This window comes from Entelurus aequoreus, linkage group LG14, assembly GCF_033978785.1.
Source record: "Entelurus aequoreus isolate RoL-2023_Sb linkage group LG14, RoL_Eaeq_v1.1, whole genome shotgun sequence".
Classification (NCBI taxonomy): domain Eukaryota; kingdom Metazoa; phylum Chordata; class Actinopteri; order Syngnathiformes; family Syngnathidae; genus Entelurus; species Entelurus aequoreus.
This window is the reverse complement of record NC_084744.1, coordinates 64,211,424-64,229,064: the sequence shown is the minus strand read 5'-3', so window position 1 is coordinate 64,229,064 and position 17,641 is coordinate 64,211,424. Positions and strand designations below refer to the sequence as shown.

Sequence of the window (17,641 nt, the reverse complement as noted above, 5' to 3'; positions counted from 1 at the left end):
AAAAAATTTTAAAAAACGGACTTGCTACAACAGCACAATTCTGGTGCTGTAGTTGTAGGAGATGTCTCAAAACGTCATCAGGAGTCTCGACTAAACCCGTAAATGTAAGAAAATGCATATTTTACGCAAAAAAAATTTTTGCTAAAATGTCGTAAAAAAAAAAAAAAAACGGACTTGATTCAGCAGCACAATTCTGGTGCTGTAGTTTTAGGAGATGTCTCAAAACGTCATCAGGAGTCCCGACTAAACCCGTAAATGTAAGAAAATGCATATTTTACGAAAAAAAATGTTGCTAAAATGTCGTAAGGGGACCCTTACAAAAAATTCAAAAAAACGGACTTGCTACAACAGCACAATTCTGGTGCTGTAGATGTAGATGTCTCAAAACGTCATCAGGAGTCCCGACTAAACCCGTGAATGTAAGAAAATGTAAGAAAATGCATATTTTACGAAAAAAATGTTTTGCTAAAATGTCGTAAAAAAAAAAAAAAAACGGACTTGATTCAGCAGCACAATTCTGGTGCTGTAGTTGTAGGAGATGTCTCAAAACGTCATCAGGAGTCCCGACTAAACCCGTAAATGTAAGAAAATGCATATTTTACGAAAAAAAAATTTTGCTAAAATGTCGTAAGGGGGGACCCTTACAGAAAATTCAAAAAAACGGACTTGCTACAACAGCACAATTCTGGTGCTGTAGTTGTAGGAGATGTCTCAAAACGTCATCAGGAGTCCCGACTAAACCCGTAAATTTAAGAAAATGTAAGAAAATGCATATTTTACGAAAAACATTTTTTGCTAAAATGTCGTAAGGGGGACCCTTACAAAAAATTCAAAAAACCGGACTTGCTACAACAGCATAATTCTGGTGCTGTAGATGTAGGAGATGTCTCAAAACGTCATCAGGAGTCCCGACTAAACCCGTAAATATAAGAAAATGTAACAAAATGCATATTTTACGTAAAAAAAATTTTGCTAAAATGTCGTAAGGGGGGACCCTTACAAAAAATTTAAAAAAACGGACTTGCTACAACAGCACAATTCTGGTGCTGTAGTTGTAGGAGATGTCTCAAAACGTCATCAGGAGTCTCGACTAAACCCGTAAATGTAAGAAAATGCATATTTTACGCAAAAAAAATTTTTGCTAAAATGTCGTAAAAAAATTTAAAAAAACGGACTTGATTCAGCAGCACAATTCTGGTGCTGTAGTTGTAGGAGATGTCTCAAAACGTCATCAGGAGTCCCGACTAAACCCGTAAATGTAAGAAAATGCATATTTTATGAAAAAAAATGTTTGCTAAAATGTCGTAAGGGGGGACCCTTACAAAAAATTCAAAAAAACGGACTTGGTACAACAGCACAATTCTGGTGCTGTAGTTGTAGGAGATGTCTCAAAACGTCATCAGGAGTCCCGACTAAACCCGTAAATGTAAGAAAATGCATATTTTATGAAAAAAAATGTTTGCTAAAATGTCGTAAGGGGGGACCCTTACAAAAAATTCAAAAAAACGGACTTGGTACAACAGCAAAATTCTGGTGCTGTAGTTGTAGGAGATGTCTCAAAACGTCATCAGGAGTCCCGACTAAACCCGTAAATGTAAGAAAATGCATATTTTACGCAAAAAAATTTTTTGCTAAAATGTCGTAAAAAAATTAAAAAAAACGGACTATTCAGCAGCACAATTCTGGTGCTGTAGTTGTAGGAGATGTCTCAAAACGTCATCAGGAGTCCCGACTAAACCCGTAAATGTAAGAAAATGCATATTTTACGAAAACAAATTTTTGCTAAAATGTCGTAAGGGGGGACCCTTACAAAAAATTCAAAAAAACGGACTTGCTACAACAGCCCAATTCTGGTGCTGTAGATGTAGGAGATGTCTCAAAACGTCATCAGGAGTCCCGACTAAACCCGTAAATTTAAGAAAATGCATATTTTATGAAAAAAAATGTTTGCTAAAATGTCGTAAGGGGGGACCCTTACAAAAAATTCAAAAAAACGGACTTGGTACAACAGCACAATTCTGGTGCTGTAGTTGTAGGAGATGTCTCAAAACGTCATCAGGAGTCCCGACTAAACCCGTAAATGTAAGAAAATGCATATTTTACGCAAAAAAAATTTTTGCTAAAATGTCGTAAAAAAATTTAAAAAAACGGACTTGATTCAGCAGCACAATTCTGGTGCTGTAGTTGTAGGAGATGTCTCAAAACGTCATCAGGAGTCCCGACTAAACCCGTAAATGTAAGAAAATGTAAGAAAATGCATATTTTATGAAAAAAAAATGTTGCTAAAATGTCGTAAGGGGGTACCCTTACAAAAAATTCAAAAAAACGGACTTGGTACAACAGCACAATTCTGGTGCTGTAGTTGTAGGAGATGTCTCAAAACGTCATCAGGAGTCCCGACTAAACCCGTAAATGTAAGAAAATGCATATTTTCCGCAAAAATTTTTTTTGCTAAAATGTCGTAAAAAACTCAAAAAAAACGGACTTGATTCAGCAGCACAATTCTGGTGCTGTAGTTGTAGGAGATGTCTCAAAACGTCATCAGGAGTCCCGACTAAACCCGTAAATGTAAGAAAATGCATATTTTACGAAAACAAATTTTTGCTAAAATGTCGTAAGGGGGGACCCTTCCAAAAAATTCAAAAAAACGGACTTGCTACAACAGCACAATTCTGGTGCTGTAGTTGTAGGAGATGTCTCAAAACGTCATCAGGAGTCCCGACTAAACCCGTAAATGTAAGAAAATGTAAGAAAATGCATATTTCACGAAAAAAAAATTTTGCTAAAATGTCGTAAGGGGGACCCTTACAAAAAATTCAAAAAAACGGACTCGCTACAACAGCACAATTTTGGTGCTGTAGTTGTAGGAGATGTCTCAAAACGTCATCAGGAGTCCCGACTAAACCCGTAAATGTAAGAAAATGCATATTTCACGGAAAAATTTTTTTGCTAAAATGTCGTAAAAAAATTCAAAAAAACGGACTTGATTCAGCAGCACAATTCTGGTGTTGTAGTTGTAGGAGATGTCTCAAAACGTCATCAGGAGTCCCGACTAAACCCGTGAATATAAGAAAATGTAAGAAAATGCATATTTTACGAAAAAAAAATTTTGCTAAAAATTCAAAAAAACGGACTTGCTACAACAGCACAATTCTGGTGCTGTAGATGTAGGAGATGTCTCAAAACGTCATCAGGAGTCCCGACTAAACCCGTAAATGTAAGAAAATGCATATTTTATGAAAAAAAATGTTTGCTAAAATGTCGTAAGGTGGGACCCTTACAAAAAATTCAAAAAAACGGACTTGGTACAACAGCACAATTCTGGTGCTGTAGTTGTAGGAGATGTCTCAAAACGTCATCAGGAGTCCCGACTAAACCCGTAAATGTAAGAAAATGCATATTTTACGCAAAAAAATTTTTTGCTAAAATGTCGTAAAAAAATTTAAAAAAACGGACTTGATTCAGCAGCACAATTCTGGTGCTGTAGTTGTAGGAGATGTCTCAAAACGTCATCAGGAGTCCCGACTAAACCCGTAAATGTAAGAAAATGTAAGAAAATGCATATTTTATGAAAAAAAAATGTTGCTAAAATGTCGTAAGGGGGTACCCTTACAAAAAATTCAAAAAAACGGACTTGGTACAACAGCACAATTCTGGTGCTGTAGTTGTAGGAGATGTCTCAAAACGTCATCAGGTGTCCCGACTAAACCCGTAAATGTAAGAAAATGTAAGAAAATGCATATTTTCCGCAAAAAAATTTTTTGCTAAAATGTCGTAAAAAACTCAAAAAAAACGGACTTGATTCAGCAGCACAATTCTGGTGCTGTAGTTGTAGGAGATGTCTCAAAACGTCATCAGGAGTCCCGACTAAACCCGTAAATGTAAGAAAATGCATATTTTACGAAAACAAATTTTTGCTAAAATGTCGTAAGGGGGGACCCTTCCAAAAAATTCAAAAAAACGGACTTGCTACAACAGCACAATTCTGGTGCTGTAGATGTAGGAGATGTCTCAAAACGTCATCAGGAGTCCCGACTAAACCCGTAAATGTAAGAAAATGTAAGAAAATGCATATTTTCCGCAAAAAATTTTTTTGCTAAAATGTCGTAAAACACTCAAAAAAAACGGACTTGATTCAGCAGCACAATTCTGGTGCTGTAGTTGTAGGAGATGTCTCAAAACGTCATCAGGAGTCCCGACTAAACCCGTAAATGTAAGAAAATGTAAGAAAAATGCATATTTTCTGAAAAAAATGTTTTGCTAAAATGTCATAAGGGGGGACCCTTACAAAAAATTTTAAAAAAACGGACTTGCTTCAGCAGCACAATTCTGGGGCTGTAAATGTAGGAGATGTCTCAAAACGTCATCAGGAGTCCCGACTAAACCCGTAAATGTAAGAAAATGCATATTTTACGGAAAAAATGTTTTGCTAAAATGTCGTAAGGGGGGACCCTTACAAAAAATTCAAAAAAACGGACTTGCTACAACAGCACAATTCTGGTGCTGTAGTTGTAGGAGATGTCTCAAAACGTCATCAGGAGTCCCGACTAAACCCGTAAATTTAAGAAAATGTAAGAAAATGCATATTTTACGAAAAAAAATGTTTGCTAAAATGTCGTAAGGGGGACCCTTACAAAAAATTCAAAAAACCGGACTTGCTACAACAGCACAATTCTGGTGCTGTAGATGTAGGAGATGTCTCAAAACGTCATCAGGAGTCCCGACTAAACCCGTAAATGTAAGAAAATGCATATTTTACGGAAAAAAAAAATTTCCTAAAATGTCGTAAGGGGGGACCCTTACAAAAAATTCAAAAAAACGGACTTGCTTCAGCAGCACAATTCTGGTGCTGTAGTTGTAGGAGATGTCTCAAAACGTCATCAGGAGTCCCGACTAAACCCGTAAATATAAGAAAATGTAACAAAATGCATATTTTACGAAAAAAATGTTTTGCTAAAATGTCGTAAAAAAAAAAAAAAAACGGACTTGATTCAGCAGCACAATTCTGGTGCTGTAGTTGTAGGAGATGTCTCAAAACGTCATCAGGAGTCCCGACTAAACCCGTAAATATAAGAAAATGTAACAAAATGCATATTTTACGGAAACATTTTTTTGCTAAAATGTCGTAAGGGGGGACCCTTACAAAAAATTAAAAAAAACGGACTTGCTACAACAGCACAATTCTGGTGCTGTAGTTGTAGGAGATGTCTCAAAACGTCATCAGGAGTCTCGACTAAACCCGTAAATGTAAGAAAATGCATATTTTACGCAAAAAAAATTTTTGCTAAAATGTCGTAAAAAAAAAAAAAAACGGACTTGATTCAGCAGCACAATTCTGGTGCTGTAGTTTTAGGAGATGTCTCAAAACGTCATCAGGAGTCCCGACTAAACCCGTAAATGTAAGAAAATGCATATTTTACGAAAAAAAATGTTGCTAAAATGTCGTAAGGGGACCCTTACAAAAAATTCAAAAAAACGGACTTGCTACAACAGCACAATTCTGGTGCTGTAGATGTAGGAGATGTCTCAAAACGTCATCAGGAGTCCCGACTAAACCCGTGAATGTAAGAAAATGTAAGAAAATGCATATTTTACGAAAAAAATGTTTTGCTAAAATGTCGTAAAAAAAAAAAAAAAACGGACTTGATTCAGCAGCACAATTCTGGTGCTGTAGTTGTAGGAGATGTCTCAAAACGTCATCAGGAGTCCCGACTAAACCCGTAAATGTAAGAAAATGCATATTTTACGAAAAAAAAATTTTGCTAAAATGTCGTAAGGGGGGACCCTTACAGAAAATTCAAAAAAACGGACTTGCTACAACAGCACAATTCTGGTGCTGTAGTTGTAGGAGATGTCTCCAAACGTCATCAGGAGTCCCGACTAAACCCGTAAATTTAAGAAAATGTAAGAAAATGCATATTTTACGAAAAACATTTTTTGCTAAAATGTCGTAAGGGGGACCCTTACAAAAAATTCAAAAAACCGGACTTGCTACAACAGCATAATTCTGGTGCTGTAGATGTAGGAGATGTCTCAAAACGTCATCAGGAGTCCCGACTAAACCCGTAAATGTAAGAAAATGCATATTTTACGGGAAAAAAAATTTGATTCAGCAGCACAATTCTGGTGCTGTAGTTGTAGGAGATGTCTCAAAACGTCATCAGGAGTCCCGACTAAACCCGTAAATATAAGAAAATGTAACAAAATGCATATTTTACGGAAAAAAAATTTTGCTAAAATGTCGTAAGGGGGGACCCTTACAAAAAATTAAAAAAAACGGACTTGCTACAACAGCACAATTCTGGTGCTGTAGTTGTAGGAGATGTCTCAAAACGTCATCAGGAGTCTCGACTAAACCCGTAAATGTAAGAAAATGCATATTTTACGCAAAAAAATTTTTTGCTAAAATGTCGTAAAAAAATTTAAAAAAACGGACTTGATTCAGCAGCACAATTCTGGTGCTGTAGTTGTAGGAGATGTCTCAAAACGTCATCAGGAGTGCCGACTAAACCCGTAAATGTAAGAAAATGCATATTTTATGAAAAAAAATGTTTGCTAAAATGTCGTAAGGGGGGACCCTTACAAAAAATTCAAAAAAACGGACTTGGTACAACAGCACAATTCTGGTGCTGTAGTTGTAGGAGATGTCTCAAAACGTCATCAGGAGTCCCGACTAAACCCGTAAATGTAAGAAAATGCATATTTTATGAAAAAAAATGTTTGCTAAAATGTCGTAAGGGGGGACCCTTACAAAAAATTCAAAAAAACGGACTTGGTACAACAGCAAAATTCTGGTGCTGTAGTTGTAGGAGATGTCTCAAAACGTCATCAGGAGTCCCGACTAAACCCGTAAATGTAAGAAAATGCATATTTTACGCAAAAAATTTTTTTGCTAAAATGTCGTAAAAAAATTTAAAAAAACGGACTATTCAGCAGCACAATTCTGGTGCTGTAGTTGTAGGAGATGTCTCAAAACGTCATCAGGAGTCCCGACTAAACCCGTAAATGTAAGAAAATGCATATTTTACGAAAACAAATTTTTGCTAAAATGTCGTAAGGGGGGACCCTTACAAAAAATTCAAAAAAACGGACTTGCTACAACAGCCCAATTCTGGTGCTGTAGATGTAGGAGATGTCTCAAAACGTCATCAGGAGTCCCGACTAAACCCGTAAATGTAAGAAAATGCATATTTTACGCAAAAATTTTTTTTGCTAAAATGTCGTAAAAAAATTTAAAAAAACGGACTTGATTCAGCAGCACAATTCTGGTGCTGTAGTTGTAGGAGATGTCTCAAAACGTCATCAGGAGTCCCGACTAAACCCGTAAATGTAAGAAAATGTAAGAAAATGCATATTTTATGAAAAAAAAATGTTGCTAAAATGTCGTAAGGGGGTACCCTTACAAAAAATTCAAAAAAACGGACTTGCTACAACAGCATAATTCTGGTGCTGTAGTTTTAGGAGATGTCTCAAAACGTCATCAGGAGTCCCGACTAAACCCGTAAATGTAAGAAAATGCATATTTTCCGCAAAAATTTTTTTTGCTAAAATGTCGTAAAAAACTAAAAAAAAACGGACTTGATTCAGCAGCACAATTCTGGTGCTGTAGTTGTAGGAGATGTCTCAAAACGTCATCAGGAGTCCCGACTAAACCCGTAAATGTAAGAAAATGCATATTTTACAAAAACAAATTTTTGCTAAAATGTCGTAAGGGGGGACCCTTCCAAAAAATTCAAAAAAACGGACTTGCTACAACAGCACAATTCTGGTGCTGTAGTTGTAGGAGATGTCTCAAAACGTCATCAGGAGTCCCGACTAAACCCGTAAATGTAAGAAAATGTAAGAAAATGCATATTTCACGAAAAAAAATTTTTGCTAAAATGTCGTAAGGGGGACCCTTACAAAAAATTCAAAAAAACGGACTCGCTACAACAGCACAATTTTGGTGCTGTAGTTGTAGGAGATGTCTCAAAACGTCATCAGGAGTCCCGACTAAACCCGTAAATGTAAGAAAATGTAAGAAAATGCATATTTCACGGAAAAAATTTTTTGCTAAAATGTCGTAAAAAAATTCAAAAAAACGGACTTGATTCAGCAGCACAATTCTGGTGTTGTAGTTGTAGGAGATGTCTCAAAACGTCATCAGGAGTCCCGACTAAACCCGTGAATATAAGAAAATGTAAGAAAATGCATATTTTACGAAAAAAAAATTTTGCTAAAAATTCAAAAAAACGGACTTGGTACAACAGCACAATTCTGGTGCTGTAGTTGTAGGAGATGTCTCAAAACGTCATCAGGAGTCCCGACTAAACCCGTAAATGTAAGAAAATGCATATTTTACGCAAAAAAATTTTTTGCTAAAATGTCGTAAAAAAATTTAAAAAAACGGACTTGATTCAGCAGCACAATTCTGGTGTTGTAGTTGTAGGAGATGTCTCAAAACGTCATCAGGAGTCCCGACTAAACCCGTAAATGTAAGAAAATGTAAGAAAATGCATATTTCACGGAAAAATTTTTTTGCTAAAATGTCGTAAAAAAATTCAAAAAAACGGACTTGATTCAGCAGCACAATTCTGGTGTTGTAGTTGTAGGAGATGTCTCAAAACGTCATCAGGAGTCCCGACTAAACCCGTGAATATAAGAAAATGTAAGAAAATGCATATTTTACGAAAAAAAATTTTTGCTAAAAATTCAAAAAAACGGACTTGCTACAACAGCACAATTCTGGTGCTGTAGATGTAGGAGATGTCTCAAAACGTCATCAGGAGTCCCGACTAAACCCGTAAATGTAAGAAAATGCATATTTTATGAAAAAAAATGTTTGCTAAAATGTCGTAAGGGGGGACCCTTACAAAAAATTCAAAAAAACGGACTTGGTACAACAGCACAATTCTGGTGCTGTAGTTGTAGGAGATGTCTCAAAACGTCATCAGGAGTCCCGACTAAACCCGTAAATGTAAGAAAATGCATATTTTACGCAAAAAATTTTTTTGCTAAAATGTCGTAAAAAAATTTAAAAAAACGGACTTGATTCAGCAGCACAATTCTGGTGTTGTAGTTGTAGGAGATGTCTCAAAACGTCATCAGGAGTCCCGACTAAACCCGTAAATGTAAGAAAATGTAAGAAAATGCATATTTTATGAAAAAAAAATGTTGCTAAAATGTCGTAAGGGGGTACCCTTACAAAAAATTCAAAAAAACGGACTTGGTACAACAGCACAATTCTGGTGCTGTAGTTGTAGGAGATGTCTCAAAACGTCATCAGGAGTCCCGACTAAACCCGTAAATGTAAGAAAATGTAAGAAAATGCATATTTTCCGCAAAAAATTTTTTTGCTAAAATGTCGTAAAAAACTCAAAAAAAACGGACTTGATTCAGCAGCACAATTCTGGTGCTGTAGTTGTAGGAGATGTCTCAAAACGTCATCAGGAGTCCCGACTAAACCCGTAAATGTAAGAAAATGCATATTTTACGAAAACAAATTTTTGCTAAAATGTCGTAAGGGGGGACCCTTCCAAAAAATTCAAAAAAACGGACTTGCTACAACAGCACAATTCTGGTGCTGTAGATGTAGGAGATGTCTCAAAACGTCATCAGGAGTCCCGACTAAACCCGTAAATGTAAGAAAATGTAAGAAAATGCATATTTTCCGCAAAAAAATTTTTTGCTAAAATGTCGTAAAACACTCAAAAAAAACGGACTTGATTCAGCAGCACAATTCTGGTGCTGTAGTTGTAGGAGATGTCTCAAAACGTCATCAGGAGTCCCGACTAAACCCGTAAATGTAAGAAAATGTAAGAAAAATGCATATTTTCTGAAAAAAATGTTTTGCTAAAATGTCATAAGGGGGGACCCTTACAAAAAATTTTAAAAAAACGGACTTGCTTCAGCAGCACAATTCTGGGGCTGTAAATGTAGGAGATGTCTCAAAACGTCATCAGGAGTCCCGACTAAACCCGTAAATGTAAGAAAATGCATATTTTACGGAAAAAATGTTTTGCTAAAATGTCGTAAGGGGGGACCCTTACAAAAAATTCAAAAAAACGGACTTGCTACAACAGCACAATTCTGGTGCTGTAGTTGTAGGAGATGTCTCAAAACGTCATCAGGAGTCCCGACTAAACCCGTAAATTTAAGAAAATGTAAGAAAATGCATATTTTACGAAAAAAAATGTTTGCTAAAATGTCGTAAGGGGGACCCTTACAAAAAATTCAAAAAACCGGACTTGCTACAACAGCATAATTCTGGTGCTGTAGATGTAGGAGATGTCTCAAAACGTCATCAGGAGTCCCGACTAAACCCGTAAATGTAAGAAAATGCATATTTTACGGAAAAAATTTTTTTCCTAAAATGTCGTAAGGGGGGACCCTTACAAAAAATTCAAAAAAACGGACTTGCTTCAGCAGCACAATTCTGGTGCTGTAGTTGTAGGAGATGTCTCAAAACGTCATCAGGAGTCCCGACTAAACCCGTAAATTTAAGAAAATATAAGAAAATGCATATTTTACGAAAAACATTTTTTGCTAAAATGTCGTAAGGGGGACCCTTACAAAAAATTCAAAAAACCGGACTTGCTACAACAGCATAATTCTGGTGCTGTAGATGTAGGAGATGTCTCAAAACGTCATCAGGAGTCCCGACTAAACCCGTAAATGTAAGAAAATGCATATTTTACGGGAAAAAAAATTTGATTCAGCAGCACAATTCTGGTGCTGTAGTTGTAGGAGATGTCTCAAAACGTCATCAGGAGTCCCGACTAAACCCGTAAATATAAGAAAATGTAACAAAATGCATATTTTACGGAAACATTTTTTTGCTAAAATGTCGTAAGGGGGGACCCTTACAAAAAATTAAAAAAAACGGACTTGCTACAACAGCACAATTCTGGTGCTGTAGTTGTAGGAGATGTCTCAAAACGTCATCAGGAGTCTCGACTAAACCCGTAAATGTAAGAAAATGCATATTTTACGCAAAAAAAATTTTTGCTAAAATGTCGTAAAAAAAAAAAAAAACGGACTTGATTCAGCAGCACAATTCTGGTGCTGTAGTTTTAGGAGATGTCTCAAAACGTCATCAGGAGTCCCGACTAAACCCGTAAATGTAAGAAAATGCATATTTTACGAAAAAAAATGTTGCTAAAATGTCGTAAGGGGACCCTTACAAAAAATTCAAAAAAACGGACTTGCTACAACAGCACATTTCTGGTGCTGTAGATGTAGGAGATGTCTCAAAACGTCATCAGGAGTCCCGACTAAACCCGTGAATGTAAGAAAATGTAAGAAAATGCATATTTTACGAAAAAAATGTTTTGCTAAAATGTCGTAAAAAAAAAAAAAAACGGACTTGATTCAGCAGCACAATTCTGGTGCTGTAGTTGTAGGAGATGTCTCAAAACGTCATCAGGAGTCCCGACTAAACCCGTAAATGTAAGAAAATGCATATTTTACGAAAAAAAAATTTTGCTAAAATGTCGTAAGGGGGGACCCTTACAGAAAATTCAAAAAAACGGACTTGCTACAACAGCACAATTCTGGTGCTGTAGTTGTAGGAGATGTCTCCAAACGTCATCAGGAGTCCCGACTAAACCCGTAAATTTAAGAAAATGTAAGAAAATGCATATTTTACGAAAAACATTTTTTGCTAAAATGTCGTAAGGGGGACCCTTACAAAAAATTCAAAAAACCGGACTTGCTACAACAGCATAATTCTGGTGCTGTAGATGTAGGAGATGTCTCAAAACGTCATCAGGAGTCCCGACTAAACCCGTAAATGTAAGAAAATGCATATTTTACGGGAAAAAAAATTTGATTCAGCAGCACAATTCTGGTGCTGTAGTTGTAGGAGATGTCTCAAAACGTCATCAGGAGTCCCGACTAAACCCGTAAATATAAGAAAATGTAACAAAATGCATATTTTACGGAAAAAAATTTTTGCTAAAATGTCGTAAGGGGGGACCCTTACAAAAAATTAAAAAAAACGGACTTGCTACAACAGCACAATTCTGGTGCTGTAGTTGTAGGAGATGTCTCAAAACGTCATCAGGAGTCTCGACTAAACCCGTAAATGTAAGAAAATGCATATTTTACGCAAAAAAAATTTTTGCTAAAATGTCGTAAAAAAATTTAAAAAAACGGACTTGATTCAGCAGCACAATTCTGGTGCTGTAGTTGTAGGAGATGTCTCAAAACGTCATCAGGAGTGCCGACTAAACCCGTAAATGTAAGAAAATGCATATTTTATGAAAAAAAATGTTTGCTAAAATGTCGTAAGGGGGGACCCTTACAAAAAATTCAAAAAAACGGACTTGGTACAACAGCACAATTCTGGTGCTGTAGTTGTAGGAGATGTCTCAAAACGTCATCAGGAGTCCCGACTAAACCCGTAAATGTAAGAAAATGCATATTTTATGAAAAAAAATGTTTGCTAAAATGTCGTAAGGGGGGACCCTTACAAAAAATTCAAAAAAACGGACTTGGTACAACAGCAAAATTCTGGTGCTGTAGTTGTAGGAGATGTCTCAAAACGTCATCAGGAGTCCCGACTAAACCCGTAAATGTAAGAAAATGCATATTTTACGAAAACAAATTTTTGCTAAAATGTCGTAAGGGGGGACCCTTACAAAAAATTCAAAAAAACGGACTTGCTACAACAGCCCAATTCTGGTGCTGTAGATGTAGGAGATGTCTCAAAACGTCATCAGGAGTCCCGACTAAACCCGTAAATGTAAGAAAATGCATATTTTATGAAAAAAAATGTTTGCTAAAATGTCGTAAGGGGGGACCCTTACAAAAAATTCAAAAAAACGGACTTGGTACAACAGCACAATTCTGGTGCTGTAGTTGTAGGAGATGTCTCAAAACGTCATCAGGAGTCCCGACTAAACCCGTAAATGTAAGAAAATGCATATTTTACGCAAAAATTTTTTTTGCTAAAATGTCGTAAAAAAATTTAAAAAAACGGACTTGATTCAGCAGCACAATTCTGGTGCTGTAGTTGTAGGAGATGTCTCAAAACGTCATCAGGAGTCCCGACTAAACCCGTAAATGTAAGAAAATGTAAGAAAATGCATATTTTATGAAAAAAAAATGTTGCTAAAATGTCGTAAGGGGGTACCCTTACAAAAAATTCAAAAAAACGGACTTGCTACAACAGCATAATTCTGGTGCTGTAGTTGTAGGAGATGTCTCAAAACGTCATCAGGAGTCCCGACTAAACCCGTAAATGTAAGAAAATGCATATTTTCCGCAAAAATTTTTTTTGCTAAAATGTCGTAAAAAACTAAAAAAAAAGGACTTGATTCAGCAGCACAATTCTGGTGCTGTAGTTGTAGGAGATGTCTCAAAACGTCATCAGGAGTCCCGACTAAACCCGTAAATGTAAGAAAATGCATATTTTACAAAAACAAATTTTTGCTAAAATGTCGTAAGGGGGGACCCTTCCAAAAAATTCAAAAAAACGGACTTGCTACAACAGCACAATTCTGGTGCTGTAGTTGTAGGAGATGTCTCAAAACGTCATCAGGAGTCCCGACTAAACCCGTAAATGTAAGAAAATGTAAGAAAATGCATATTTCACGAAAAAAAATTTTTGCTAAAATGTCGTAAGGGGGACCCTTACAAAAAATTCAAAAAAACGGACTCGCTACAACAGCACAATTTTGGTGCTGTAGTTGTAGGAGATGTCTCAAAACGTCATCAGGAGTCCCGACTAAACCCGTAAATGTAAGAAAATGTAAGAAAATGCATATTTCACGGAAAAAAATTTTTGCTAAAATGTCGTAAAAAAATTCAAAAAAACGGACTTGATTCAGCAGCACAATTTTGGTGTTGTAGTTGTAGGAGATGTCTCAAAACGTCATCAGGAGTCCCGACTAAACCCGTGAATATAAGAAAATGTAAGAAAATGCATATTTTACGAAAAAAAAATTTTGCTAAAAATTCAAAAAAACGGACTTGGTACAACAGCACAATTCTGGTGCTGTAGTTGTAGGAGATGTCTCAAAACGTCATCAGGAGTCCCGACTAAACCCGTAAATGTAAGAAAATGCATATTTTACGCAAAAAAATTTTTTGCTAAAATGTCGTAAAAAAATTTAAAAAAACGGACTTGATTCAGCAGCACAATTCTGGTGCTGTAGTTGTAGGAGATGTCTCAAAACGTCATCAGGAGTCCCGACTAAACCCGTAAATGTAAGAAAATGTAAGAAAATGCATATTTTATGAAAAAAAAATGTTGCTAAAATGTCGTAAGGGGGTACCCTTACAAAAAATTCAAAAAAACGGACTTGGTACAACAGCACAATTCTGGTGCTGTAGTTGTAGGAGATGTCTCAAAACGTCATCAGGAGTCCCGACTAAACCCGTAAATGTAAGAAAATGCATATTTTCCGCAAAAAATTTTTTTGCTAAAATGTCGTAAAAAACTCAAAAAAAACGGACTTGATTCAGCAGCACAATTCTGGTGCTGTAGTTGTAGGAGATGTCTCAAAACGTCATCAGGAGTCCCGACTAAACCCGTAAATGTAAGAAAATGCATATTTTACGAAAACAAATTTTTGCTAAAATGTCGTAAGGGGGGACCCTTCCAAAAAATTCAAAAAAACGGACTTGCTACAACAGCACAATTCTGGTGCTGTAGTTGTAGGAGATGTCTCAAAACGTCATCAGGAGTCCCGACTAAACCCGTAAATGTAAGAAAATGTAAGAAAATGCATATTTCACGAAAAAAAATTTTTGCTAAAATGTCGTAAGGGGGACCCTTACAAAAAATTCAAAAAAACGGACTCGCTACAACAGCACAATTTTGGTGCTGTAGTTGTAGGAGATGTCTCAAAACGTCATCAGGAGTCCCGACTAAACCCGTAAATGTAAGAAAATGTAAGAAAATGCATATTTCACGGAAAAATTTTTTTGCTAAAATGTCGTAAAAAAATTCAAAAAAACGGACTTGATTCAGCAGCACAATTCTGGTGTTGTAGTTGTAGGAGATGTCTCAAAACGTCATCAGGAGTCCCGACTAAACCCGTGAATATAAGAAAATGTAAGAAAATGCATATTTTACGAAAAAAAAATTTTGCTAAAAATTCAAAAAAACGGACTTGCTACAACAGCACAATTCTGGTGCTGTAGATGTAGGAGATGTCTCAAAACGTCATCAGGAGTCCCGACTAAACCCGTAAATGTAAGAAAATGCATATTTTATGAAAAAAAATGTTTGCTAAAATGTCGTAAGGGGGGACCCTTACAAAAAATTCAAAAAAACGGACTTGCTACAACAGCACAATTCTGGTGCTGTAGTTGTAGGAGATGTCTCAAAACGTCATCAGGAGTATCGACAAAACCCGAAAATGTAAGAAAATGCATATTTTCCAGGAATTTTTTTTGCTAAAATGTCATAACAAAAAATTCAAAAAAATTGACTAGCTTCAGCAGCACAATTCTGGTGCTGTAGTTGTAGGAGATGTCGTAAGACGTCATCAGGAGTCCCGACTAAACCCGTAAATGTATGAAAATGTAAGAAAATGCATATTTCACCAAAAAAAATTTTTGCTAAAATGTCGTAAAAAAATTCAAAAAAACGGACTTGCTTCAGCAGCACAATTCTGGTGCTGTAGTTGTAGGAGATGTCTCAAAACATGATCAAGAGTCCCGACAAAACCAGAAAATGGAAGAAAATGCATATTTTACGAAAAAAAATGTTTGCTAAAATGTCGTAAGGGGGGACCCTTACAAAAAATTCAAAAAAACGGACTTGCTTCAGCAGCACAATCATGGTGCTGTAGTTGTAGGAGATGTCCCAAAATGTCATCAGGAGTCCCGACTAAACCCGAAAATCGCAGAAAATGCAATTTTTGGGGAAATTTTTTTTCGCTAAAATGTCGTAAGGGACCCTTACAAAAAATTCAAAAAAATTGATTTTCTTCAACAGCACAATACTGGTGCTGTAGTTGTAGGAGGCTCTTTTGGTAGCCATCCACAAGTTTCTGCTTGAATTTTTGACCACTCCTCTTGACAAAATTGGTGAAGTTCAGCTAAATGTGTTTGTTTCCTGACATGGACTTGTTTCTTCAGCATTGTCCACACGTTTAAGTCAGGACTTTGGGAAGGCCATTCTAAAACCTTCATTCTAGCCTGATTTAGCCATTCCTTTACCACTTTTGACGTGTGTAATACCACCACCACCATGCTTGACGGTAGGCATGGTGTTCTTGGGATTAAAGGCCTCACCTTTTGTCCTCCAAACATATTGCTGGGTATTGTGGCCAAACAGCTCCATTTTTGTTCCATCTGACCACAGAACTTTCCTCCAAAAGGTCTTATCTTTGTCCATGTGATGTCAGATGAAACAAAAATTGAGCCCTTATTGTAAATTCAAGACAGCCATGACATGATGTTCTTTACAAGTGTAAGTAAACTTTTGACCACGACTGTATGTAGCATCATATACAAAGATACAACACAAATTGCTATTGTGACATCTAGTGGACATATTCAGAAATGTTATTGCATATTATCTTTCTCCCCCGACAGCTGACACATTTATTTATCGTATTTTGGTGTTGCTGCGTGTTGTTTTACGTGACACATCACGCTGGTGGTTGATGGTTTGACTCCTTGCCTGCAGGGGAAGGCTACGAGTGTTCCGTCACAGTCGACGACGAGGACAGCAAAGTCATCATTTTTGACAATTGGAAACAGGTCAGTAACCCGTTTTCTGCTCACATGTCTTAGATCAGGTCATATTTGACACCGCGGACTGAAATCCCAACTAATACAGTACATTTTGGACTACAAGCCTCCACTTTTTACCTGCACTTTGAACCTTGCGGCTTATAAAACAGTGCGAAAAATATATATGTATATATTTTTTTTTTTTAAACAAGCAGATGCACTGAATTTTGTTTGTGCTATGGCGCCATCTTTTGGACGAGTTTGCTCACTGCTTAGAGTGGAATTTTCAACCGGAAGTACAAGTGCCGTTCGGCCTTCTAGCCGTCCATAGCGTTTATACACAAAAGGATTCTTCATTCATCACTCCGAGCAATGTTTGTAACTTTTACAATATGACTAAAACGATTCTTTCTTACTAATAATAATAATAGATTTTATTTGTAAAAAGCACTTTATATTGAGTAAACAACCTCAAAGTGCTAGTTTATTAATAAAAATAAAATAAAAAGATAATAAATAAATAAATAAAAACTAGAACAGCCAAATAGCTGGAACTAGTATGCATATATCTAAAAAAAAAAGGCTTTTTTAGAAAGAAATGTTTTTAAGCTTTTTTAAAAGCATCCACAGTCTGTGGTGCCCTCAGGTGGTCAGGGAGAGCGTTCCACAGACTAATGTCTTTAGGAGTGTTTTCATGCACATATGTATGTGCTACCGTAATGTAGCCAAGTTAGCTAATATGCTAATATGTTTACAAGTGTCAGTGTTAATTTCCAAAGGCATGAATTTTTTTTTACTGTTTCAGTTTCACAAATTCCAAAGTACATTCACCAAAATGTGACCGTGGAGTCTGTTTAGCTGATTGTTGAGCTAGCTTCCGCAGCTAGCGGGTCCATTTCAACCAAACATTCTGTCTTCTAGCCGTCCATAGCGTTTCTACTCGTATGGATTCTCCATTCATCACCCCAAG

At 36.4% G+C, this 17,641-nt stretch overlaps 1 protein-coding gene across 2 annotated transcripts in view; it reads left to right on the top strand.

The window, feature by feature from the left end:
* rem2 (RAS (RAD and GEM)-like GTP binding 2) overlaps positions 1 to 17,641 on the top strand; it is a 114,329-nt gene that overhangs the window by 17,295 nt on the left and 79,393 nt on the right. For both annotated transcript variants that reach the window (XR_009828716.1, XM_062070432.1), the window contains exon 3: positions 16,625 to 16,698. Coding sequence is in view for 1 of the 2 variants with exons in the window: in XM_062070432.1 (XP_061926416.1) it covers positions 16,625 to 16,698 (74 nt within the window). In the remaining variant the exon portion in view is untranslated. The remainder of the gene's footprint in view (positions 1 to 16,624; positions 16,699 to 17,641) is intronic.